The 25375-nt window shown below is 48.2% G+C and overlaps 8 protein-coding genes across 8 annotated transcripts; 4 read left to right on the top strand and 4 right to left on the bottom strand.

The window, feature by feature from the left end:
- Positions 1-145: 145 nt before the first annotated feature.
- Positions 146-3071, top strand: K441DRAFT_597375 (vacuolar ATP synthase-like protein 98 kDa subunit; the record flags this gene model as incomplete). Its single annotated transcript, XM_067645059.1, has 7 exons — positions 146-274; positions 369-447; positions 497-732; positions 788-2005; positions 2062-2617; positions 2672-2952; positions 3015-3071. 7 exons carry the CDS (start codon positions 146-148, stop codon positions 3069-3071), a joined length of 2556 nt encoding a protein of 851 aa, XP_067496365.1.
- Positions 3072-3806: 735 nt separating this feature from the next.
- Positions 3807-6140, top strand: K441DRAFT_671689 (aminotransferase). The gene is made up of 7 exons (XM_067650453.1): positions 3807-3941; positions 4256-4690; positions 4738-4778; positions 4835-5044; positions 5109-5315; positions 5364-5679; positions 5771-6140. The coding sequence occupies exons 1-7, from the start codon at positions 3851-3853 to the stop codon at positions 5851-5853; spliced, it is 1383 nt and encodes a 460-aa protein (XP_067496364.1). The 5' UTR covers positions 3807-3850; the 3' UTR covers positions 5854-6140.
- A 457-nt stretch (positions 6141-6597) lies between these two features.
- K441DRAFT_597393 (uncharacterized protein) lies at positions 6598-6780 on the bottom strand (the record flags this gene model as incomplete). The annotated part of the gene is made up of 1 exon (XM_067645060.1): positions 6598-6780. A coding segment is annotated over one exon (183 nt), but the record flags the coding sequence as incomplete, so codon positions are not given.
- A 1674-nt stretch (positions 6781-8454) lies between these two features.
- Positions 8455-13270, top strand: K441DRAFT_597329 (uncharacterized protein; the record flags this gene model as incomplete). The annotated part of the gene is made up of 5 exons (XM_067645054.1): positions 8455-8668; positions 8737-11021; positions 11076-12217; positions 12274-12850; positions 12914-13270. 5 exons carry the CDS (start codon positions 8455-8457, stop codon positions 13268-13270), a joined length of 4575 nt encoding a protein of 1524 aa, XP_067496362.1.
- Positions 13271-15648: 2378 nt separating this feature from the next.
- K441DRAFT_597332 (uncharacterized protein) lies at positions 15649-16008 on the bottom strand (the record flags this gene model as incomplete). The annotated part of the gene is made up of 1 exon (XM_067645056.1): positions 15649-16008. One exon carries the CDS (start codon positions 16006-16008, stop codon positions 15649-15651), a length of 360 nt encoding a protein of 119 aa, XP_067496361.1.
- Positions 16009-16250: 242 nt separating this feature from the next.
- On the top strand, positions 16251-17410 carry K441DRAFT_597363 (uncharacterized protein; the record flags this gene model as incomplete). Its single annotated transcript, XM_067645058.1, has 2 exons — positions 16251-16864; positions 16936-17410. The coding sequence occupies 2 exons, from the start codon at positions 16251-16253 to the stop codon at positions 17408-17410; spliced, it is 1089 nt and encodes a 362-aa protein (XP_067496360.1).
- A 936-nt stretch (positions 17411-18346) lies between these two features.
- On the bottom strand, positions 18347-19285 carry K441DRAFT_709646 (uncharacterized protein; the record flags this gene model as incomplete). The annotated part of the gene is made up of 3 exons (XM_067653864.1): positions 18770-19285; positions 18587-18729; positions 18347-18445 (listed from the first exon to the last, which is right to left on the bottom strand). Exons 1-3 carry the CDS (start codon positions 19059-19061, stop codon positions 18347-18349), a joined length of 534 nt encoding a protein of 177 aa, XP_067496359.1. The 5' UTR covers positions 19062-19285.
- Positions 19286-19958: 673 nt separating this feature from the next.
- K441DRAFT_709645 (uncharacterized protein) lies at positions 19959-23026 on the bottom strand (the record flags this gene model as incomplete). The annotated part of the gene is made up of 3 exons (XM_067653863.1): positions 19959-20927; positions 20989-21685; positions 22990-23026. The coding sequence occupies 3 exons, from the start codon at positions 23024-23026 to the stop codon at positions 20045-20047; spliced, it is 1617 nt and encodes a 538-aa protein (XP_067496358.1). The 3' UTR covers positions 19959-20044.
- Positions 23027-25375: the final 2349 nt, after the last annotated feature.

Raw genomic sequence — 25375 nt, 5'->3', positions numbered from 1 at the left:
GTGATTGTCTAAGCGTTGCCGCATCATCGCGAAGGCAGCTTCATCTTCTGCAAACCCACCTTATCGCAACCCTTGGCCTATTACTTCAACACGACTCAAAGACAGGTCATATTCGAGCTAAAGACCTACCTCTTGAGCTGCCAGGATGGCGCCTCCAAAAGATACCTTGTTCCGCTCGGCGGACATGTCCTTGACGCAACTCTACATTGCTAATGAGATAGGGCGTGAAGTTGTTTCCGCCCTTGGCGAACTGGGTGTCATGGACTTCAGAGATGTAAGTGGAACATGTGAATGCTCTTGCAGTGCTACTGGAGCTTTGGGGATGCACTTAAATCAGCTTGATGGCTGACCACATTGGTTTTGACCAGCTCAACGCCAACACCACTGCTTTTCAACGTACCTTTACACAGGAGATTCGGAGGTTGGACAATGTTGAGAGACAGCTCCGTAAGTGGTTAGATGTGTACGGAGCATAGCATTGGCTGACAACGAAAAGGCTACTTCCATTCCCAGATGGATAAGGCATCGATCCCAATGAGATCCATCTATGATTTCAACAACCCTTTCACATCTCCTTCGGCATCCGAGATCGATGAACTTGCGGATAAGAGCCAAAGCTTAGAAAACAGGATTTCATCTCTCAATGAGAGCTATGAAACTTTAAAGAAGCGTGAGGTTGAGCTTACAGAATGGCGATGGGTGCTTAGAGAGGCTGGCGGGTTCTTCGATAGGGTAGGGTTGTTCGAGTCAAGAATCCGGTACGGGATGATATACTTATGGGTTATAGGCTCGTGGTCAGACTGAAGAAATCCGGCAATCGATGGATAACGACGATGCCCCCCTTCTTCGTGATGTTGAACAACACCCTCAAAATGGGGAAGCTGCTGGAGACCGATCGTTCTCCGTAATGAATATTGGTTTTGTTGCAGGAGTGATTCCTCGTGAGCGTATAGCTGCGTTTGAACGGATTCTTTGGAGAACTCTGCGCGGCAATCTTTACATGAACCAATCCGAGATCCCAGAGGCTATCATCGACCCGGAAACGAACGAGGGAGTCAGCAAGAACGTCTTCATCATCTTCGCGCATGGCAAGGAGATCATTGCTAAGATCCGCAAAATCTCAGAATCCTTGGGTGCCGACCTGTACAGCGTGGATGAGAATAGCGAATTACGTCGCGACCAGATTAATGAGGTTAACACTCGATTGAACGACTTGGCGAGCGTTTTGCGGAATACTAAACAGACCCTTGATGCGGAGTTGACTGCTATCAGTCAAAGCTTGGCGGCTTGGATGGTAATTATCAAGAAGGAGAAGGCAGTTTACGAAACGTTGAACAAATTCTCCTACGACCATCAACGGAAAACGCTCATCGCTGAGGCGTGGGCACCTACAAACTCTTTGGGTTTGATTAAGTCTACTCTCCAGGATGTCAATGATCGAGCTGGTCTTTCTGTCCCCACAATTGTAAACCAGGTTAAAACCACCAAAACACCACCCACCTATTTCAAGACGAACAAATTTACTCTCGCTTTCCAGACCATTATCGATGCCTATGGCACTATCAAATACAGGGAAGTTAATCCAGGCTTACCTACAATTGTTACTTTCCCTTTTCTATTTGCTGTCATGTTTGGAGATTTTGGGCACGGTGCGATCTTGTTCCTCGCCGCTCTTGCTATGATCTATTATGAGAAGCCTCTCTCTCGCAGCAAGCTCGATGAGTTGTTCTCCATGATCTTCTACGGCCGCTACATCGTGCTGATGATGGGCATATTCTCTATGTATACTGGCTTGATTTACTGCGACGCCTTTTCCAAGGAACTTCCCCTATTTCCGTCTATGTGGAAATGGCAAGGCGAAGATGGGACTGGCCCGGAAGCAGAGCGGGTCGGCAATTATACCTACCCTTTCGGACTGGATTGGAGATGGCATGAAACAGAGAACGACCTCCTGTTCTCCAATAGCTACAAGATGAAGCTTAGTATTCTTCTTGGATGGGCTCACGTAAGTATATCCCTTCCATTCAATATGGCGAGAGGAGATTTGCTAAGAAGTCCTAGATGACATTCTCACTCTGCTGGTCCCTAGTTAACGCACGCTACTTTAAGACTCCTATTGATATCTGGGGAAATTTCGTTCCTGGCATGATCTTCTTCCAGTCTATCTTTGGATACTTGGCGTTTTCCATTGTTTACAAATGGTGCGCTAACTTCGGTCCAGACGCTCCCAGTCTTCTTAACATGCTCATTTACATGTTCCTCCAACCTGGTACGCTCGAGAATCCGGAAGCACCTCTATACCGCGGACAAGCTAAAGTCCAGGTCATATTACTCATGATGGCTCTTATTTGCGTGCCAATTCTCCTGTTCGCGAAGCCTTTCTACCTTCGCTGGGAACACAATAGAGCGCGCGCGATGGGGTACCGTGGTATTGGAGAGAGCACCAGAGTTAGCGCGTTGGATGACGACGACGAAGAGAGCCAGACATTGAATGGCGGCAGAGAGAGCTTCGGAGATGACGAAGATGGTGTTGCAATGATCACTCAGGACATTGGAGGAGAACATGAGGAGTTTGAATTTTCGGAAATTATGATCCACCAGATCATCCACACAATCGGTAAGTGACTATTGTCTTCAAATAGCTCTGACAGCCTGAAGTTGACTTGTCCAGAATTTTGCCTCAACTGCGTCTCTCATACGGCTTCATACCTCCGTCTATGGGCCCTCTCACTCGCGCATCAACGCCTTTCTATCGTGCTCTGGGACATGACTATGAATATAGCCTTCGGTATGACTGGAATAGCAGGTGTCATTGCTATTGTAGTCATCTTCTACATGTGGTTCGTTCTTACAGTATTCGTCTTGTGCGTCATGGAAGGCACGAGCGCCATGTTGCACAGCCTGAGATTGCATTGGGTGGAGGCGATGAGCAAGCATTTCATGGGAGATGGCGTAAGTTCTACCATCGTCACTCAGCCAATTTGTGAAGTCTATAACACTAACTGGTCTCACAGGTGCCATTCGAGCCGTTCAGTTTCAAGATACTGTTGGAGGAGGATCCAATCGAGTGATGTGTCTTGTTTGTATTTTAGCCACAGTTCTCGGGGCCCCTTTTTCTGAGGGTGGGGCTGTGCTGTACATAGAATGTAACTTAGCATTATCAGAGAAATTAATCGCGCAGAAAGAAACGGTCATTACGTCAGCGTTGGTGTGGCGTAAGCGGAGCGGTGCTCTCGACTGTGGATTATTGGCTATGGCGGCCGACGACGACGATTTTCCACGCCGGACAGATTGCCGCTCTGCCGTTTGAGGTATTATTGTCCTTCGTGTCGTCGTGGCATTGGCCAATCCGTGGTCGCTGTCAGGGAATTTTGGCCGTTGCGATGTTGGGATCAACCAGCGTTTTCAAAGCTTACGGCCTGAAACCAGACCGCTTCGGTGGCAGCATTGGGCAGTGTCCTGTTACGGTTCAGGCGGATGAAAATATCCCGCAGCAATGGCGGAAGACATAGTATCCACACTAGCTATCTTTCAAAAAGGAAAATGCAGGGCATGGCGGCGAACAATGGCGAATAACGACGAATGATGTCGGGCATGGAGGACGCATTTTGTAGCTTCTTTTGCGGGTTATGCAGCTAGCTGCTTCAAGCTTTCGCCGTGGCCGCGCCGTGGCTAGGATGTGTTTTCCTCTGTTATGGTGATAGGTTACCCAGCCTGCAGCCCTGCGACCCCCGACCAGGAGACCTGGGCTGGTAGCAAACGTGCATATAAACGGACTGGTGCCCCTCCCCCCACACCGCTGCACTCTTTCTTTGCTTGACAACCCTCCAAATCTCTCGTTTTGCTGACAATGTCTTTCTCAGCAGCCAGAATTCCCCTTGCAAAGTCTATGGGCTTCAGGGAGCGGAGGTTCTCTTCAACCAAAGATCCAAGCGAGAGTGGTGAGTTTTTTGCTCTTGTTTTGCTTTTTAGTCCACCACGTCATGGCTGTGATGGAGCTACAGAGGTGGTACGGGGTCGCTCCTGCAGACTTCATGTGGCCCAGTAGTGCTTCGGGAAATACGCACGAGGCGGACATCACATTCGAATGGCTTTGTTTTTCTCTTTCTCAGCCATCATGCGCCCTTATCCACTTCCCTACATACGCACCCCACCAGCTCACTGTCCATACCCCTCCATTTCCCCAGTTCCTGTTGATCTCCACTTTTTTCTGTTATTACCTCTGAAATATACCTAACAATGGCTCCTTCGAAAGAATTAAACTCCAAAATCCATCGTCAGTTCCGCCAATCTCATGAAGGTCACCGTCCTCATGCCGGCCTCGACCCAACCCGTGCCTCAACTGGCGTTGTTTGGACCTCCGAGCGTGCCTACGAGCATGGCTTTATGGAGAAACCAGAAGCATGGGCCAACTTAGGCCAAGGTGCTCCCGAAGTCGATGACGAGATCCAGGGATGCTTTGAGCGACCCCATAAAGTCGACATTACCTTGCACGGCAGGGAATACGGCCCCACAGCCGGAATTAAGCCTCTGAGAGAGGCGGTTGCAACGTTATATAATGAGCATCATAGGAAGTGGAGGAAGAGCAAGTACACTTGGGAGAATGTGTGCATTGTACCTGGTGGACGAGCAGGATTAATCAGAATTGCTGCGGTTTTGGGGAACGCCTATTTGGGATTCTTTATTCCTGGTGAGTTTTTCAAGGTACTCAGGGATATAATGCTGAATTTTTGGCAGACTATACTGCATACAATGAGATGTTGTCGCTTTTCCGTAATGTAAGGATCCTACATCCTATAAACGCTTATATGGATGGAGACTAATGGGTATCTAGATTGCGCCTATTCCAATTCCCCTCTCGAGGAACGATGGGTACCATATGCACCCAGACAAAATTGCAGAGGAAATTGCCAGAGGAACTTCAGTTATCCTTACTTCGAATCCTCGCAACCCCACTGGTCAAATGATCACAAACCCAGAGCTTGCACAAATCCAGAATATCTGCAGAGACCGTGCCACGCTGATCATGGACGAGTTCTACTGCGTAAGTGACGAACTCATCAACTTATTCTTTGTTAGATGAAGAAGGTGCCTAATTTATTTGTTAGGGTTACAACTATACCACCGATTGCGATGGCACCGTCATCTCCGCGGCTGACAACATCGAAGACGTAGACGAAGATGACGTCCTCATCATTGACGGTCTCACCAAGCGGTTCCGCCTTCCCGGCTGGCGTGTTGCGTGGATTGTTGGACCCAAAGAATTCATCAAAGCCATTGGGTCTTGCGGCAGCTATCTCGACGGTGGAACCAACGTAACCACCCTTACTCCCTTTCAACTCTACTATCCTAATTCTCATCAGGTGCCCTTCCAAGAAGCTGCAGTCAGCATGCTCGAACCGTCGCGCGTGCGCTGCGAGATGCGTGCGCTGCAAACCCACTTTCGCACCAAGCGCGACTATGTGATTGGGCGGCTGGAGGAAATGGGCTTCAAGCTAGCCTTCAAGCCCAACAGCACCTTCTACATTTGGCTCGATCTGAGCGAGCTACCCGAAAGCATCAACGACGGACTAAACTTCTTCCAAGCGTGTCTTGGGGAGAAGGTGATTGTGGTCCCGGGTATCTTCTTCGATTTGAACCCGAGCAAACGCAGGGATTTGTTCGACAGCCCTTGCCATCGTGAGTTTTGCCTCCGCTACAACAACTACCTTCTTTGCTGGTTCCATTTTCTGCTGTAACCTTCAACGTGCTAATGATGGGCGATGCTTAGACTTCGTCCGCCTCTCCTACGGCCCTCGTATGGATGTCCTCGTCAAAGGTATGGACGCCATCGAGCGCATCGTCAAAAAGTGAGTCCCCCTTTTTCTAGCCTTTTCATCCCTTTCCCTCCCGCCACGCCTATTCTTTTAGCTGCCAAAGCCAACGTCGAACTCGTCTTGGAGGCGCGGGGCAAAGCAAGAAGCGGAGAAGCGGTAGGGGGAGTGGAGGGGACGACCGAAGGCGCTGTCTAGAGTAGTGCGAGAGTGGAGCAGGTAGCTGACCTCTTTGCCTCCAAGACATCAATCAGGCGACACGAAGATTAGCTTCAGGCCGCGGGGTTAAGTGCCGGTGGAAAGGTGGTAGCTATGGATGTGGGTCTGGGGGAATGACGTGCGGTCTGGGTTTTGGGTTTTGGGTTTGGGTTGGGAAAAGTTTGGGCTCTCGGCTGTGGTCACCAGGATTGGTTTTGGTGATGGTTTGGTTTGTATGAGTAGGGACGATGGTTAGGTTTTAGGGTACGGCCATGGGTAGGGTAGATATACTAGATTGTTTCTTCAGTCACTGTGCCACGCCTCTTTCCAAATGTGTGCTGTGAAGTCAGAATATTTTTGTATGGGCCAGGGGAGATGAATAAACCCTTACTCATCGCTAAGCCGAACACACCCTGCGAAGGGTATCTAACGCTCTACTGGCCAGCAAATAAAATTCAAACATCCAAGCCCATTTTAAACACCAGGGCACCGGGCTAGAATCAGACATCCAGTCATACATTAATCACGAAATTTTCCCCTCCACAGTTTTCTGTGTATCCCACTTCCTCAGGCTGCCTTTTACTCCTCAATCATCGAACTTAATCCCCTTCACCCCTACGGTATCGATATACCCGCCTTTATACGCGCCTCTCTTCTTCTTCTGCTTCTCCTTCGTGAACCCCTTGCCCTTCGTAACGACCAAGGCCCTATGCGCGCGGTCCGCATAGTCATATGACACGTACGCGTTGCTAGCGAACTTCGGATCGACGTGCTGGTCCTTTGGGATGCGGCTGAAGTGCACGGCGGCGGGTTTTGCGCGCTTGGCGGATTTGGACTGGGAAGTGGAAGTGGAAGAGGTGTTGTCGGTGCCGGTAGTGCCGTTTTCGGCGGGGGAGGGCGAGCGCTTGCGCTTGCTGACGCTGGCTTGGGGCGAGGTGCGCGAGAGCGTGGCGCTGGAGTCGGTGGAGTTCTTGCGAGCGGGGGGCGGGAGCTTTTTGGTGGGTGCGGGGGAGTCTGAGTAGGAGGAGTTGGAGGAGTCGGATGACGATTCGGAGGATGGGGGGAGGGCTTTGTTCGCTGGGTCGGTGCTAGAGTCGCTGTCTGAGTCGCTGTCTGAGTCGCTGGCGGAGGAGGAGGAAGATGAGGAAGAAGGGGAGGCTTGTTTCTTGGCTTTCTTAGGAGAGGGCTCTGCTTCGGATTCGGAGTCTGAGCTGGATGAGGAGCTGTCTGAACTGGACGAGGAGCTGTCTGAACTGGACGAGGAGCTGGAGGAGCTGGAGTCAGAAGAGGCTTTCCGCTTTAGTTTGTTCGTAGCACGCTCCTTCACTGTCTTCTCTTCTTCTGAGCTAGAGTCGGAAGAAGTATCAGAGCTCAACGAAGAGGAGCCAGATGAAGATGCAGTGGAAGGCGATGTAGCATTTGCGACGCTAGTATCCGAATCGCTTGAGCTACTGCTCTCGCCATCGCTGTCATCGCTTGAACTAGCTTCTGATGAACTCACATCCTTCTCCTGTGCCTTCTGCTGAACGGCATCTTCCTCATCGCTGCTCTCAGAGGCGCTGCTGCTATCCGAGTCACTCGAACTCCGTTGGTCTGCCTCAGCTGCAGCCTCCTTTTTGGCCGTAGCCGGCTTGTCTCCAAGTTTCCTATTCTTTCCAGGGCCTTCCAGCCACTCATTGAACAATTCTGCCAATGTCGGATATCCTTTCGAAGCATTCTTCGACGTCGTTCCGTCCACAGCTTCTCTTTTCGTAGTTTCAGCAGCAAGTTCCTGCCCTGATTTTGCATAGCCATGCTCATGAAGAAAGTCTTCTACCAATTCCAGAAGAGAATCAGGATCTTTGGGGGTTTTCGACAATTCCTTATTAACCCCGGAGGGTTTCTTCTTGCGTATGTCGGATGCAGTGAGCGCACCGGCGCGCTCTTTTCGCTCCTCTTTAATGTTGCGAGCGTGAGGTTTCTTATTGCTCGTCATGGTGAGCAATTGGGAGGATTGGTGAGAAGCTGTGGTGGTGTTCACTGGTGCGGTGAAGAGGGCGGAAAAATGACGACCTCTGCGGAAAGTTTTTCAGCCTCACGGCGGTCTGGCGCTAGGCTCAACTGGACATAGCTTGATCGAGCGACCCGGGGCTTCCAATTGTCCACCAAGCGTCTCATCACCTTTAACTTCTGTCAATCGCCCAAAGATACCCTTGTCCCTTGCGCCTTGCTTCCCTCGTGCTTCCGTTTCTTCGGCGATTTCTGGTAAACCTCTATTGTATTCCTCCCGTCCAATCTCGTCGATTCAAGACAGCTTGCTATTCGTCGTCGCTCTCCCATGGCCAGCACGTATCCACGTCATTCACAGATATGACAGGCTCCAAGCCTGCTTTTAGACACTGCCGCCACTCCAACGCTAGTTTTGAGGGGTAGTGGAAGTGGAAACATACCGTAGTAATACATCATGGAGGGGAATTATCCACGACTGCGAAACCAGCCCAATGGATCGGCCTCAGGCAGAAGACCGAGTTTGGAGGGTAGGAGGGGCGGCGGTCCAGAGGGGTTAGCTCCGCCTTCTGTGACGATTCCAGGTGGAAAGACTCGTGCTGAGAGATTCGAAGATGAGCGGAAACAAGTTATAGAGAGTTGCTTCTCCAAGGCGGACGCCAATGGGCAGCGTACGTCACCTGTAGAGCGTATGGATCAGTAAAATATATCGCAACATACTAATTTAGATTATCCATAGCTGCCGAGTCCTACATCACACATATTCGCATTCAAGAAGATGCTGCCTACCCGCAAGTGCCTCCTCCGCCGAATTCCCCTGAGGCAAATAAAAAACCACGTTTGATTATCATATCTGTACGCAACTCTGGAAGAGTGCGTCTGCATAAAGCTAGAGAGAATCCCAATAAATCATTCTCCATCGGGAAAACATGGAATCTGGAAGATTTGAGTGCCGTGGAATCCTTCGCCAGTTCTGTCCCATCTACTCCTGAAGAAAGCCAGTGGAAAGAATGGGCTGGAGACTCAGGTTTTATTGTCACAATTATCAAACCCTACTATTGGCAAGCGGGGACGACAAAAGAAAAGGAATTCTTTATCGCAAGTTTGGTCAAAATCTACCGGAAGTACACACAGGGAAAAGTGCCACAGTTGATTGGCTTCAGTCCAAAGGAAATCGACCAGATCCTTGGCCTACCTGGCGTCAAACCAAGATCTGGTCCACCTAGCCAGCAAAGACCAGGACCGCCTCCTTCACGTCCAGGCCGTCCGACTAGCCCAAATCGTGGGCCGCCTCCACGTGTATCTCCAGAGACATTTGGAACGCAGCAGCGGCAGCAATCGGGTTCGAGGGGTCGTCCTCCAACAGCGGGCGATGGGCCTCCACGGGCACCTTCATCTCAAGGTCCATCGCCAACACCCCCTTATTTCCCAGTCAGAGATCCCGAAAGGCAGCCAAGGCCGCAACCTTCTATAGAGCGAAACATGCGCCAACCTGCAAGCCGGGAGCAGATGCGGCCAATTCCAGGACAAGCGCCATCCTTCACGTCATCGCAGCATTTAACACCTCAATCTTCTCGCTCCGAATTTAACCAAAGGCCAGACACCCCAGAAAGTGGAAGCGTTTCTTCAAAAGCACCTAGCTTACAGCGTCAGCAAAGCCCTAGGAGACGTCCAGTACTACCAGACGACACAAGATCGATCGATGAGACCCCTCTAGACGAACCTAGTCTAGGAATCTCTACAACAGACAGACGAAGACCAAACGGCTTTCCAGCAGGCGACAGGAGAGAGCCGTCTCCACGTGAACTGCGGCCCGGCACAGCTCAAAGCAATGGCAGCTCGATATTGTCTCGAAATGAAGAAATGTTTCTCGACGAACGACCACGGAATGCTCCGCCAGAACGCAGACGACCTCCCATGCTACCAGCCAATTCCAGCGGGCAACGTAGCCTTGCAACCGATTCACCGAGCGAATTCTCCACGCCTTTGCAAACCCCTCCAGTCACTGGTACCCTACAAAATGGCAGAAGGCCTCAAGCTCCGCCACCAGAGAATGCGCAGACATCATTCTTCAATACCGAACTGCCTATAATCAAATCAAGGGTAGAGCCCGAGCCCCCGCAACCACCGCCTGAGGTCGCTCCACCTGAAATTCCTAAGGCCAGACAACCAAAGCCTCCTCCGCCACCAGAAGTTACAGAATCCGAACCGGCACCTGCGCCAGCGGTACAACCACTATCGCCTAAAGAAGAGGAGGACCATCGACCTGGCTTGGGCCCTATGGTTAAGAAGAAGCCACCCGCGGAAGTTGCAAACGTTCTTCGCAAAGCGGCGTTTGCATATAACGGTTTCAAACCACGAGTTGGCGGAGCAGGAGATAAGTTGCTTGCAAAGGAGGAGCCAAAGCCATCCAATGAACCTGATGGTATCAGTGGCGTTGTACCTGCTCCGTCACTACGTAAAGACACAAGCAACGAAACGATACCAAGCTTGAAACCGGACAGAAATTCTAAAGAGAGACCACATATTAATACGGGAGATGTTCCATCCGTAACGGTGTCTAGTCCCACTTCGACTGGTCCTTTGCCCCAGCAACTGGATGATGCAAGAAGATCAAGAGGGTCTCGTTCACCAAGCCCTGAGAAAGCCAAGGCTCAGACCGAGGAGAAGGGTAAGGCTCAGGCTGAGACAGAACCAGAAGGTCGGCGGCAGAAGAGGCGCTCAAATCACAAGACCAAGTATCTCACCAAGCTTGGCATAGACCCTAGCATTCTTGAAGGTCGTGGTCTTGAATTCGAGACTACCCTAGAAGATTTCGGCTGGGGTGATCTCCATCCAAAAAAGATTGAAGCTCTTGAAGCAGATCTTAAACGAGAGCTTGGCCGCGTTGAAGCTGGCAGCTGGCTTAGTCATTTGGATCAGAAGGATGACCGAGTGGAGGCCGTTGAGAAGATGCTCGACAAGGCGATCGCTGAGTGTGACGAACTGGAAGGCTTACTAACCCTATACAACGTGGAACTTAGCGTGGGTGTCCCGTATATAATCCCCTCCATATTTAGTACTAATCGTCACATGCAGAGCCTCAACGACGACATTGCATTTATCGAAGCCCAAGGTCAAGGTCTTCAAGTGCAAACCGCTAACCAAAAGCTTCTTCAAACCGACTTACAGCAACTCGTTGACACAATTTCCATTACCCCAGGTCAACTAGAGTCGCTCAAGCGAGCCCCAATAGGTAAAGTTGAAGGCCTAGAGGAGATAGAGTCTTCCCTACTCTTGCTGTACAAAGCTATGATTACCATCGATCCGACCCTTATTCAAGGAAGCCGAGCGAGTACTGTTGATGATCCCTCGAAATTCGCCAACACTAATAGTTTCGGTAATAGCGAGCTAGCCTCAATGAGAGCCTTACAGGAGAAGAGAGACCGATACTTGAACGAGAGTACTCTGTTCCTCGAGCGACTTAAACAATTCATGGACATGACTTTTGGCGCTGCTCTGATGGATACCAAGGAAGCCATTGCTCGACAGGCCATCTCTGACTCGAAACCCTCCACAAAACTGGATGTAGCCGCACATGACATTACTCGAAACGCTCTGTGGCAGTACAGCCCTCTTCTTTTGTTCGCCAAGGAAATCAGCCGCCCTACCTGGGACGAGCTGATCAGAATGTATCAGGCTCGGGCTCGACCAATTTATCAAGACGAAATGCGAGACAATACAATAGCGTGGAAAAAGATAGCCCGTAAACCTACTGGCGATGAGCAAGACTTACTATTCACTTCCCAAGAAAAGGAGGCCGAGTCTCTTTCAGGTGCAGCAAGGAAACTCACTGTTAAACGTAGTCAGACACTCGCACGAGGCCTTCGCTCAGCGTCCGGTGATAAAGAAGCGAAAGCCGAAAAGTCGCAATCTGGCAAACTCCATCCATTTGAGGTGTTCGCTGGTGCTTTAGATGAATTATCTCCTCTGATCTTTACTGAGCAAAACTTTGTTACGGACTTCTTTCATGCCACTTCTGCGGAGAATATTGACTTTCCTGATGCGGTCAATGCAGCACCTCCAGAAGGCCGTCACAGCACGAATCTATTTGCTCGCAAGCTCTTCGAGCCTGATAGAGCCATGGCTAAGCGTGTCATGGAGGTCATGGAAGAGATGTATTCTTTCTGGCCGACTGATATGCAGAATCTGATGGAGTGGGCGGTCAAGGCAGATCCACTGTAAGTTTATGCTTCTTTACACAATCTACTGTTATGGTGCTAATCCAGTGAAACAGACAAGGCGTTGGTATCTTGTGTGCTATTGACCGCAAACTTGCCGAGCTAGAAGATACGAACCAGGACTTCATCACACGTACTCTCCAGAAGATGCAAGAGCGCCTCACTGGACTCTTCACACGATTTGTAGACGAGCAAATCCGTGCTATTGAGGACACTAAAGTGAAAATCAAGAAGCGAAAAGGTGTCATCGCATTCATCAAGACTTTCCCTCACTTCTCTCTTACTATCGAAAACATGCTGCCGGCATCCGATGATCCGGAGCGGCTAGATGTGCGTAATATGGTTGATGATGCATATCAGAAGATCAACAAAGCTATGTTTGAAAGCTTGAAGGTCATCGCAAAGGAATCTCCTGCCGTTATGGCTATTCAAGGACAGGGCGATCCGGAAGACAAAGAAGCTCTCAACTATCATATCCTCCTAATCGAGAACATGAATCACTACATGGAAGAGGTTGACGAGCGTGCAGATTCCGTGCTGGCCGACTGGCGTGCAAAGGCAGCCGAGGAGATGAACGAGCATATGGCGCTGTATGTGGATGCTGTCATCCGCCGACCTCTAGGCAAGCTCTTGGTAAGCCAACCCTACTNCATGAAATTATCCAAAGCACAAATGATTGGCTAACGGCCCTATTAGGAATTCCTCGAGTCTACAGAGACGCTACTCGGCTCTCTACCCTCTGGCACACCACCCAGCTCTCTTGCCTCGCGATCCTCGCACTCCCGCTCACTCTTCCGCAAACTTGTCGCTTCTCACGACTCCAAAGAGCTGCGTCGTGGTATCGAGGCTCTTAAGAAGCGCGTCGACAAACATTTCGGCGATGCAGACGACCCAGGCCTCAGCCGCAACCTAGTCGCGAAAGTACTCAAGGAGTGTGAACAGAAGTACGTTGACGTGTGGGAACGCACGGTGCAAGTCAACCAAGATGTGTATGCTGCCGAGGTGGAGATCGAGTGGAAACGCGAGGATGTTTCTTCCGGGTTCAGACGGTAAAAAGGCCCTTGTGGTTGTCACGATTTGTTTTCGTTTCCGTTACCGTTTTTCTGTATTTTTTCCGGTATTGTTTTTGCATCGATATTTCAGGTGCTGCAGCGGAATCCTTTGCTCGCAGCACCCGTGGGAGTGGGATGGCGTGTGCTATCTCGTATCGTGATTTTGCTGGATGCGTACGTACTGTCATTGTTTCCGGTGCGGGTGTGATTCATGGGACATGGCGTTCTTTTGCTTTGAGCATTTTGGATTCGAGCACAGTGTATAAAATGCTTACGCTTTGGCTTACGCATTTATTTCTTGACTATGTTAGGGCTACAATTTTGAGTTCCGAGTGTTAAGCGTTACATGAATTTGGCTTTTTGCTGGCCCCTCCCGCAACATTCCAAGCGGGCCTAGGAATGAAGCGGTGTAGTGCTGGGTACATAGATACCCAAAACAGGTTGAATTGTTGTGTTGCCATATACGTCGGATCCCTGTTTGAATAGGTCTACGAAAACATGTCCTATAATTCAAGCATAACCAGCTAAATATCCGCTTTCCGCTTTACCTCTCATATTTATCAAGCAGCCTCCTCTTATTATCTCTAATCAAAACAACCTTCCCATCGTCTAATTTCACCTCCACTCTCGTGCAATCTCTAAGTAAAGCCTTGTACCATCCTTCGTGTGGATTGAGTACATCCACGATCTATGGCCAACGATCGAATACCATCACCTCGGGGCTACATAAGTCAACATTCTCGTAGGCCATCTCGACTACTCCGAAAGCTGCCTCCTCCCAGCCCTCCCGAAGCATTTCTAAGTCGCAGGGGTTGCCAATACCGCCAATTCGGCTGGTTATGGGGAGAGAAACCCAGTCTGGGCAGCCGCACAGCATCTTCATAAGAAGGCTCGCCTTCCGAGTCCCCTTCCATACGTAGTGTACGTCTAGCGCCATATTTCTTTAGTATTTCGAAGACTTTATGATATTCCCAATATGCCTCCTTAACCCGATATGGATTCGGTTGCCCCCAGTGTTGATGCCGTAGGCATTTAAGGCATACAACCTGCCACTCTCCCTGCTTCTTCCATTTCTCCATCTGTTGCAAACTCGCTGGCAGGCTTCAAATATGTGGGCCTAGCGTCGCCAGCCCCGAAAAATGCAAAATCGAGTGCCGTACCCTCGACTCGCCTGGAGCTAATCACAGAGTGGATTCTTTTGGCCATGCCAAGGTTTAGAACTCCATTGTCAGTGGCTTGCCGTAGGTGCATACTCTTGCTAGAGCATTAATGCTGGTCGCATTAATGAATTCTTCCAAGCGTTCCTTAGTAAAATACTTGTGTGCGGGAAGACGCTCCACCGCCTGACGATAGTCTGCATCCATGAGCCGCGTGTTGTCGGCGATGCAAGTGATTACGTTTTCACCTTCTTCATAGTGAGATCAGGACGTGCTCTGTAGTCAAGGAGGCTTTGTATTCGAATATCGATGCCAACTGCCATTTAACTGATACAGGTATGCATCAGCGGTGTGTACCGTCCCTGCCGCGGGAATCGATAGCTGCATGGTGGACTGAGTCTCCAATCAACGGCTTGGGATTCTCCAGCAGCTCAGGTGTTGGAGCATCAGAATGGGCGACTAGGTGTGGAGCCGCCTCGTCTATCCGTCCGCCCTTTCGATTTAGATCTTTCGCGGCCGCTACAATTGTACGCATTACCTCTCTGTAAGCGTAGGGATATTGCAGAAGCCTTGCTTTAGTTGAAACCCTTTTGTGAAGAATAGTCTCCTTCCTGATGGGCTGCTTCGGCATCCACGCCAGCGTTGAGCAGGGCGTTATCTTCTTTCTAGTTAAAACGCAGTGATTTTTCCATGCTGCAGCGTCTGGAAATCTATATTGAACTGCGTTTGCAAGCAAAGATTGACCGGGCACGGAGGGACATTGAACCTCTCAAGCAGATATCGGAGCCAAAGACGCTCAAAGTCTGGAATAAGGCACTAAGAGCAAGCATTAAGCGATGAAGAAATGGGATGTTTGAAAGAGTCCGTAGTCTAGCTGAATCATTGCGGAGCGAGCGTATTGGCCGATTGAACAGAGAATTAGATAGTGGTTCGGTAGGTGGCCAATGCCCCTATGGCAACTAGAGCTCTGAAGCTTTTCTGTTGGCGGGGTGAAGCCTAGAAAAAACTTATGGGGTGTATTGAAGCAACCTTCAGAATAAGTTGCATATACACTTCCCGTAGCTTAATTTACAACAAAAAAATTCTACAGAATAGCAGTTATTTCTCACGGATGATTTCCCCCAACACGCCATAAACATGCATAGCCAATGCGCCTTCCGATGCTGTCCTCAAATGTTCAGTCCCAAAACATCTTCTTTGTATGTCACTACATGTTCCATTATCATCCAGACCCTGGCCATTTCTTCTCCGGCTTAACCTCAACCGGCAGATCCATGCCCACTCTCCTAGCAGTCAACCTGACCCGTTCCTCCCCATTCATGCCCATACCAGGATTGTAGCGCTCAATCAGCGTCGCGTACATTCTCTGAGCTTGAATATAGTGCACAAATTGCTCAACTTCTTGTATCTTCGGCGCCGCCGGTGTTGAACCGGTTGATGTGATGAATGAGGTGCGTATGCGTTGTTGAAGTGCGGAAGGATTTGAAAGCTTTTGCTTCCCAGACTCGGTGGCACATGAGGGGAGTTCGCGCAGGATACGCCGGTAGAGGGAGCGCAGTGTTGAGGAGTGAGGTGATGCCATTGATAAAAGACTGAAGCTTTGTGGTTGTATTCCTTGAGCGATGGGTGCTGGTGATGTCGGAGGTGCTGCGGCGAACAATTTGGCGTTAATACATTGAATCTTCTTGGCGCCAAAAATGCAGAGAAGCTTGGACCAGTATCGAAACTCCAACCTCTGAATGTTCATCTGAAAACAGCTGCAGGAGTCAATCGATTGCCATGGCCTCAATATCACGCAAAACCCCATATATTTGTACCCGATGCATGAGCAGCCTTGCGAGCCGTGTTCCTGTAGGTTCGCAGAGCACCACAGTCTCTTCCCCTGACGGGCAAAACATAGGTGCTGTTGCACATGGGAGCAGTGAACCACCTCGTCACATAACACCTCGTCGTCCCCCAGTGCCAATAATCAGACCTCTGGGACTCATACCTATTGAAAGACTCAACTACTACTGGGATACTTTACGCCCGACTCTGGCACAACTGACCTACGCCGACAATTTTTTCATTACTGGGAAGCCCAACTTCCTTTTTGCCGCAAGTAAATTCCGCGAATATCCATTCTCCGACGTCTCGGAAGTCGCTTTTTTGGGGCGCAGCAATGTGGGAAAGAGTAGCCTACTTAATGCTTTGTTCAACCGCACGACTAAACCTATTGCGCACGCGAGCAGTAAACTTGGTAGGACAAAGACAATGAACGCCTTTGGAATTGGAGGGTCAAACCAAGGTGGGGTAAGGCTAAAGGAGAGGACTCAGGATGAGCACGCCAGAGTGATTGGACGAGGTGGATTGGTTGTTGTGGATATGCCAGGTTATGGGATGGGGAGTAGGGAATCATGGGGGCCCGAGATCATAAAATATCTGTGTGAAAGGAAGCAGTATGTCACCGTCTGCTCTGTAAAGCCTTGAGATTCTATAGCAACTGCTAACCGGAATATCCTGCTTATAGAATGCGTCGAGCTTTCCTCCTCATCGATGCAGAGCACGGCCTCAAACCAGGAGATCTCCAAATCCTCAACATCATGCGCCGCAGCGCCATCCCGCATCAAGTCATTCTTTCCAAAGCCGATAAGCTAATCGATTTCAAAAACAAAATTCCCATAAATGATGATAAGATGAATAAACGATTGGCCAAGCTCCGCGAAACTTCTGAACGAATCCGCGACGTTGTTCAGCCGTGTAAAGAACGACGATTCTCGGCGCTCGGAGAAATACTTGCATGTAGTGCAGAGAAAAAGATTAATGGCAAGAGACTTGGTATTGATGCAGTTAGGTTCGCTGTGTTGCAAGCTGCCGGCCTGGAGCCTGGTGTCGGAGGTGACCCGCTGGATTTGGGTATTCGGGTCAATTCTGAGGAATCAACTATTAGGCATGTTCAGTCTGAGGCCAGTACACCTCAATATTTTAATGATACCGGAATTTAGGATACGCGCAGCGAAACTATCCTGACGACGTCCGCAATGCGTCTTAATTTTATTACGCCTTCAAGCTTCCGATACTCGTGGTCGAGGAATAAATACCAGACGAATAAGACATTACCCAAAATACAAACAAATCCTGGTAACGAGTCAAGGTTGTTGTAGTCGAATTACGTACATGCAACTGCCTGTCGGTCGTAGGGATGACTCCCATCGCTTAATACAGACTGGCAAGAAACAATAAGGTATACCTTTGCTCCTTAATACCGCTAGCCTATGTTAGTGGAATGTTAGGGAGGATCGAGGTTAGGCCTACAGAAGTTCTAGCACCTCCTGTAATTCCAGCGAGGGAATGCGATAGATACGTGTGAGCCAATAGAGAGCTGCGCATATCTATATACGATTAGAGCCCACTATTAAAATCGAAGCCAAGCATAGTTGGTTTATTACAGATGCAACAAGGAGGCGACTCCTCCAGATTTACGGGTCGTATGTTGCCCTTCGGGCGTCGTACAAAGGGATTTGGAATCCTGCCGCTTCCTCTATCGACATAATCACCAAATGAAGTGCCGAATACTATCGGTACAAGGGGTTTAATATATGAAGGTAGCTCTAGTGACGAGCTGTATCAGAGGAATTGATGAGGTAGTATGAGTTCATTGGTTCCCGGCAAAAGCATCCCTACTACCCCACAATATGCTTATATCGACTCTACCAAATCTCTCCACTTCCTTCACAAGTTCTCCAGCGCGTCAGCAGTATTATATCTACCGAAGACAAAATGAGTAACTTTCAGGATATACGTATATGGTGCTCAATGAATCCCTAATACCATCCGTATCCATACGCAGCATCATCACTGCCAGTGGATCCGTCATAGCCGACCTCCATCCACTATGACCTGTCTAGAGGCGCCTTTGGGATTACCTATATCGCTGTGGCTCAGTGGCTGAATGGTGCAATCGTAAAATCTACGCAAAACTCGACGCAAAACTCGTACGTCTGCTTTGCAGCTACGCCGTACCAGTACCATTGCAAAACCTGCGGAGAGTAGGGAGTCAGCGGCAATTTTTGCTATCAGAGAAAATTCCACCAAAACCCCTTCCTCTTCTGTTCGCGGGAAAATGTAAGGACTGAAATGAACGTACACATTGTCCGGCGGCTGCGCAACGCTTCTCCAACCCCTTTGGAATCGCAATGCTGAAATTTGTGATTATTTTTAGGGGGTGTTGGCAAGGTCTGATCTGCGTAACCCGTAAAGCTAATCAAGGGGTCCCCAATCACCCGACTCGTTTTCGTATCCACCACGTTCACGTTCCCCGTTCCTGTATGCCGAACTCGAATCCAGATCAACATATCCAGAACCCCCAACAGTGAACTTTTGCACATTGGCTTTATTATCGGCGAGTTGCAGCCCTTTGCATAGCCGCAGATTACACTGTGCCGCATTGTACGCACTGTTAGTTGCAGCGGCTTCCAGCAGTCCTTTGACATGCAATGTGTTGTCCGCCTTTATGAGGTTGGTAACGCCACTGCCGCATGCAGTGGATGAGGCCGCGCCAACGGCGCGGGGTGCTGGAATTGTGATTATCCCGTGGCTCCAGGCAGTGCTGGCGAGCGCCGCAGCAGCGAGGTGGGAGGGCAGTGAGAAGTGCATTGCGATCGACGTTTAGTAGATTCTCTGAGTTTCTGTTCAATTTTAAACCGGAGTGAAAGCGAAACTCAGAGAAAAATACTGACACCCGGAACGTGAAAATTGACCGCGGTCAGATGCCTAGGGAATATTCAAAACAATTGCAGCATGTACAAAATACTTATGTGCTATGATATCAGGCTATACCTCTTAGGCACGGCCAGCCCCATCAGACTGTGTAATCCAACCACTCTATATATACTATCAATCTAACGTTTTCCTTTAAGCAGCTTGTCCCTGAGTAAAAAGCGTGGGACGAGTAGAAGGCATGGTGATAGATTGAATATCCGGCCAATCGAGTAACAGCACTGTGGGTCCACCCTTCGCCTAACAGGCCCTTGAAATGAAGCTTTAAATGGTCCCAGATCGGTCCCAAGTGGCGGCATATGTTCGCGGGTGTTGCATTGCCATAGCAACTGTAAATTACGCCACCAGGGATATGTGAACATCTTGAGTTCGAACCGGTTTTGACAGAAATCGCACATAGGTGCTGCATGGGGCGGCGCCGTCATAGTCTAGTAGGAGTTTTACTCCACAGGTATGTACGGAGTTCATGAAAGACTTTCGCAGGATATTCACTGGACTGAGTTTCGGAACGGCAAATGCGATTATCAACCCGAGGGCATGAATTCCAAAATTACGGAAATTACATTACTAGGCCCGCTAATATAGATGGTCCATCGCCGTCCCTACGCTCTAGTTGAGTCGAGGTCGAGCTAGACTATTAAGTGGTCCCCACGCTTTAGCAGTTATACTATAATTACTCTCCACAAATTCTAAAGCAACCACATGATAAAGAAGCATCATGAAGCCACTCTGAAGGAGCGAAAGTCATCGGCCTGCTCACAAAACTCGCAACCTGCTCTCCCATCTCCCCCGCCGCCGCCAATTCAAGATGATGCGCGGCCTCCCTAGTCGATCCCAACAACAGGCTAGATCTCGGGTTCTTAAGGCTTGTTATTCCACCTCTGCTGCCCGGCGGGCAGCTCGATCGGCGGTGGGCTTACTGGCACAGGGCTTCCTGGCACAGGGCTTCCACCAGGACCGGGCGCCCACTGCTCCGGCACCGACAGCGGGCTCATCGTGCTCGGCCCGTAACCAGGGTATGGTGATGAACCTTGAGTTAGCTGCGTAACCTGCGACTGCCGACGGTGCTCCTGCCGTTTCTTCCAGAGCCGCATCCCAATGACGCACCACGCGACGAAGATGAGGATCAGCGCCGCGGCGCCGCCAATCGCGATGCCAGCGATAGCTCCAGCGGATAGCTTGTGTGGGGACGGAGGGCTGGGCGGGGAAGTCGGCGTGGTAGTGTTCGTGGGGGATGAAGTAGGACCGCCGCGGATGGCCTGGCGTGTAAAGGTCGGCTTCCGCATGAGCAGACTGCCGAGCCCGGCCGCGTTGCCCTGATCCCATCCGGATTTAGGGGCAAGGAGGGTTGCGCCGCCGTTCTTGGTGCCGCCGGTGACGTTATAAACGTCGTCTGGAATGACGTTGGTCGTGACATTGGGGTTGTACAATGCCCAGTATGTGCCGTTATCGCCCTGGTTGTTCAGGGTTCCCGTCCATAAGTTGTGCTCAGCCCAATAGCCATCCGCAAGATCGCAGATGTCGGGGTTGTCTGGGTACTTGCCCCCGATGACTATCATCTGCGACTGGCTCTTGACCATGTTGCAGGTAGACGAGTAGTGTCCAGATTGGTAAGAGGCGTTCGTATTGTGGTCGGGCCATAGTTTCACCCAGGTGAATGATGGAAGAGTCAGAACGTATATGTCACTATAGGCAGTGAAGTTTGTAACCGGAGGGGGTACGCCGAGTCCTCCCCAGACGTAGCTTTATGTGCAGATTAGCGTCCGGCTTAGTTAATGGTATTTGAGGCTTCAAAAGGGCTCACATGTTGTAGCTTGACTGGTCGGGTGCCCAGGCTACGTCAGCACAGTGGCGGCGTCTATTTGGAGGCACCTGGCCGGTTGCAGTCTGAGTGAACCATTCGTTGCTCCCAGGATCATACACGAGGATCTCGTTCATCGGCTGCGCAGCAGTCGTGCCATTGCTCAGACCATATATGCCGCCAAGGTACACGAACATTCCACTATTATCGCCAGCTGGGATCCACACCATTGTACCTTCGGCTCTTGCTAGATTGTCTGTCGGGGAGTTCGCCAGTGTGAATCTGTTCTGATCATACTGATATTTGTACAGAGATGAACTCATGGTAGGTGGATTGGTCCATCCCTGCATGGAGGTATTGCTGATCCATCCGCCGTAGTAGTAACCCTCGCCAGTCTGAGATACACCGACTCCGGCGCCATAGTAGGGGATATTCAGCCAAGTCGTCTTGGGTGCTCCGAAATCCCACCACCGGTCATTGATAATGTCATAACCGAACAAGTGGAATTCTCCCGGAAGACCGGCCGTGATTGCACCGCCGAAGACGTAGAATGTCTTGTTGAGACTATCGCCCCAGAGCACTCCACCTTCTACTGTTGGAATGACATTGGGGTCTTTGTTTAAATTGATGTTAAGCACGGGCCAGGCTTCAAGAGTTCCCTGCGTGAGGTTATTGAGGTCGTGGAACGAGTTCCACGTATCTTGGTCCTCAGAATTAGCCCCATTTTGCAACTGGACGACATCACTTACTGGGGGAAGAGAGAAAAGAAATGCAAAGATAACTAAGCTCTTCTCTCTCCCTAGAGAAGCTCTTTTGTATAGAGAAAGGAAGAAGGGCGCTTTTTCTATTTCTAAGTAAGACAAAAATAGCTACTAGAGAGTGGCTAATGGAAGCAGAAGCTTTAGAAGGAGGTAACTCCTACTAGACTTCTAGTAAATAGACAGTAGTGAGTAAAAGGACAGAATAAACTATAAAATGTACAGGGGCAGGCGTTAGGATTCGTTTACCGTTTCTTTTACCGTTTTTCTACTGTTTTAATACTACCTAATAGTTGTCGTAACTTAGTATTTTACTAGGGAGCGGTAAACCTCTAGTCTAGAGGTTTATAAACTACTAGGACATAGCTACTAGTATATATTAAGCTGCCTAGAAAGGATTTATATATATAGAACTATAGCGCTATAGCCTAGAGGCTGCATGTGTAGTATTGTACGTAGTATAATATAATGGATATTAAAATAAAAAAAAATAAAAAAAAGTAGGAAGTAGTAGAGAGGCCTTTAGGACTTTAAATACGTCCTCTACGTGTTATAATATAACCTTAGTTAATTAGCTTAATTAACCCCGCCCATAAAGTAATTATATATATTAATAAACTATAGTATTAATAGTTCTTTTATAGCCTTATCTTTAAAAACTTTTTATATTTATTTATAAGGCACATTACTAGGGTATACGGTAGGAAGTAGGTAAGCCAAGCATAAGTCACAAGGAGAGTCGATAGAAGAGGACAATATAGTAATAAGGGTAGGTAATAGCCTAAGTATAGAGACAAACTAATAAGGAGGGAAAGGGCTATAAGCCCGAGGAGCTTATAAGGAGGTACTAAGCCTAGCCTTCGGCTAGGCCTTAGCTACCCCTTAGAGCTCCTAGGCGATATAGCCGAGTAAGGGACCAAAAGTACCCTTACATTATTAGGCGCCAGAGGCCGTCTCTATAGGGCATTATCTTATTTATTAAACCTTAACTTAATCTAGTAATATATAACGTTACTATCCGCAGAGCCTTATTTTTAGGTAATATATATACTAGAATTAACCGTACTTATAAAAAGCACTATATTAACGTCCTTCTAAGCGAACTCTATAACAGACCCGTCTTTAGAAAGCCTTCCGTATAATTTACCCCATTTAATCTACCTAAAATGCACCAGCTTAAGGTCGGCGAGCGACTGGTCAATTTACTTAAGGGGGTCCTTTTTAGACTACTTAACTGGCTCCATACATTTATTCTCCCATTCCTCCACTACCTTACGCCTCATTTTAGTCGTTCGTACCGTTCCTATAGCTCTAATTCCTTCTTCGCGAAGCTAATTGAGTAGCTTAACGCTTATAAAAAGATTATCTAGCTAAATAATATGCTTATTCTTATCAAAATATCGTTTGCCGTTAAGCTCCTATAGGAGAAGATCCAATACTACTACCTATATCTTTAAAAAACCCTTTTTCTTTATCTAATATTCATCCAAATTAACGGGCCCCTTTTTATCGCCTTTTATATACCAAAGCCAGCCTAATATATAGCCCTAATTAGCTATAACCTATATCTTAAAGCCTTTTAGTATAGGCTTGCTTAGAATATTAACGGTCTTAAAAGCTCGGCCGGTAAATTAAGTAATTATCTTATTAACAGCGAGGTAAGTTTTAGGCGTCCAATAGAGTTGAAAACGGTCGCGTATGGTATCGCTAAGTGCAGCAATCTTATTAAAAGGAGACTCCTTTATCTTATTATTAGGGTGCTTTAAAAACAATATATAAAGCTTTAAATCTATTTACTACCAACGATTCTTGCCCATATTTTCCCTAATAATAAAATAATTAACTCCCCTTTTATAGGTCTTTGTCTAATACTCCTTAATATCTAATTCTGGTAATAGCCCTATATAAATTATTACTGCTAAGTATATAAGAAGCTCCCTTATAATAGTTGGCTTCTATTTATAAGGACTCCAAACCTTCCTACTTTTATCCTTATATTCTCGGTAGGGATAAAGCCTTACATACTCGTTTATATAAGCCGCTAACTTATTTAGTAAATTGTCCGTCTATATAAGCTTAAATAAGGCAAGAGGATTAGTAGGATCTATATAGGGTAGAAGATTTAAAGCGCCATCGGTATAAGGAAGATTAATAGATAAGGGACTAAAATCTGGCAGTAGCCAGGGCTCTAGCGGTAGAATTTTGGCTCGCTTATTCTTTAGAATAATATACTACTTAGGTTGCACAAGATCTGTATTATTAGAAGTACGTTTACAACCCATTATAGTAATAATTAAGGTAGGAAGCTATATAGATTCTATACTAGAGACATTTATTAATGTTTTGGTATTCGCGCACGGGCTACATTCCTACTAGACCTTGACGGCGCATGGAATATAAGACGCGAACTCACTGTTCTATTAAAAGCTTTATAAGAAAGTAAGGCTATAAGAGCCTACTAAAGTATTAAATATATAGATGGAAGGAGGCAAAGAAGCTTATATTAAAGGTTAGGTAAATAGTATATAAATACAAGGCCTATAGGCTTCCTTTATGCCTTCGGTGCTTTAACAACTTTTATTTAGTAGGCGACGACTAAGTAACTATTTTAGGTCCTCTACTTCCTTACACCTCTAATATTAAGACTCTAAAGCTAATTAAGCCTTTACTATAGCGTCCTTCTTAGCGTCCTTTAAGCCCTCCTCTACTGCCGTTAATCGATCCTCTATATTAAATAACTGCTAATTAAACCGTTTAACTACTTATAGCACTTAATACATCTCATTTAATATATACAGCACATTCTCCCTTATAACCTTAAGCTGGTCCTTTACTGGCTTATCCTTATCGACGTTAAGAACGCGTATAACGTAGATAGGTAGTAGTAATTTAGGAGAGGACTCTAATAGAGGATTTTCCTATATAATTAGCAGCTGGTTAATAAAGGAAGGGCGGAAACCTATAGTCATGACGTTATATATCGCGACTTTTTGCCCAACTTCCTTAAAAAAAAATATAGAGATGTTTTTGGTGGTGGCCTTCTACAGTATTTCATCGGCATCACAATATTGACGCGTTTTGGTGAGGCTTGCTAATAAAATCACGCTAGCTGGGGTGCCTGCAGCATGCTAACCCAGGCAGGAGCGCCCAAAGCGCCCAATACGAAAAGTCCGTTCTGCCACACAAAGGGATAGCGCCATTGCGGCATAGTGATAAATCGAGAGTCATCGATGGGGCTGGCCACTCGAGTTATTATGTGATTTGAACATCCAACGGCCCGATCTTGTGGGATGCGGCAGAGGTTGGCCCTGGCTTGTGCATTGGGGTAACAGTTGCCTGAAATGTCTCGGTCGGCCCATGTGCGACATCTAATTGAGCCTCATTGCTTGAGTATACAGTCATCACCGAAATATTCTCGCTTGCAAAAAGACTCGGATTGATCGGTGGCTTGGCGCCCCAAAATAAAAAAATATCACGATTAACCCATTTAAAGCTCTACTAATATAGCTCCAGTTTATATAAATAAGGGCTTATTTTATAGCTGTACTTTAGGGCTATAAAATAAGGGTTTATTTATATAATTTAAAGCCAAATTGGTAGAGCTATANGNGGTGCTTNNNTNNNGNNGNANA

The sequence above is a fragment of the Cenococcum geophilum genome (assembly GCF_001692895.1).
Source record: "Cenococcum geophilum 1.58 unplaced genomic scaffold K441scaffold_107, whole genome shotgun sequence".
NCBI classification, from domain to species: domain Eukaryota; kingdom Fungi; phylum Ascomycota; class Dothideomycetes; order Gloniales; family Gloniaceae; genus Cenococcum; species Cenococcum geophilum.
The sequence above is the reverse complement of the archived record's forward strand: the minus strand, read 5'-3'. Positions and strand labels throughout refer to the sequence as shown.

Coding starts and splice junctions, on each gene's coding strand:
- K441DRAFT_671689 (XM_067650453.1), top strand. CDS start 3,851: ATGTCTTTCTCAGCAGCCAGAATTCCCCTTGCAAAGTCTATGGGCTTC. Junction 4,779..4,834: donor TGTTGTCGCTTTTCCGTAAT/GTAAGGATCCTA, acceptor ATGGGTATCTAG/ATTGCGCCTATTCCAATTCC. Junction 5,045..5,108: donor TCATGGACGAGTTCTACTGC/GTAAGTGACGAA, acceptor TTTATTTGTTAG/GGTTACAACTATACCACCGA.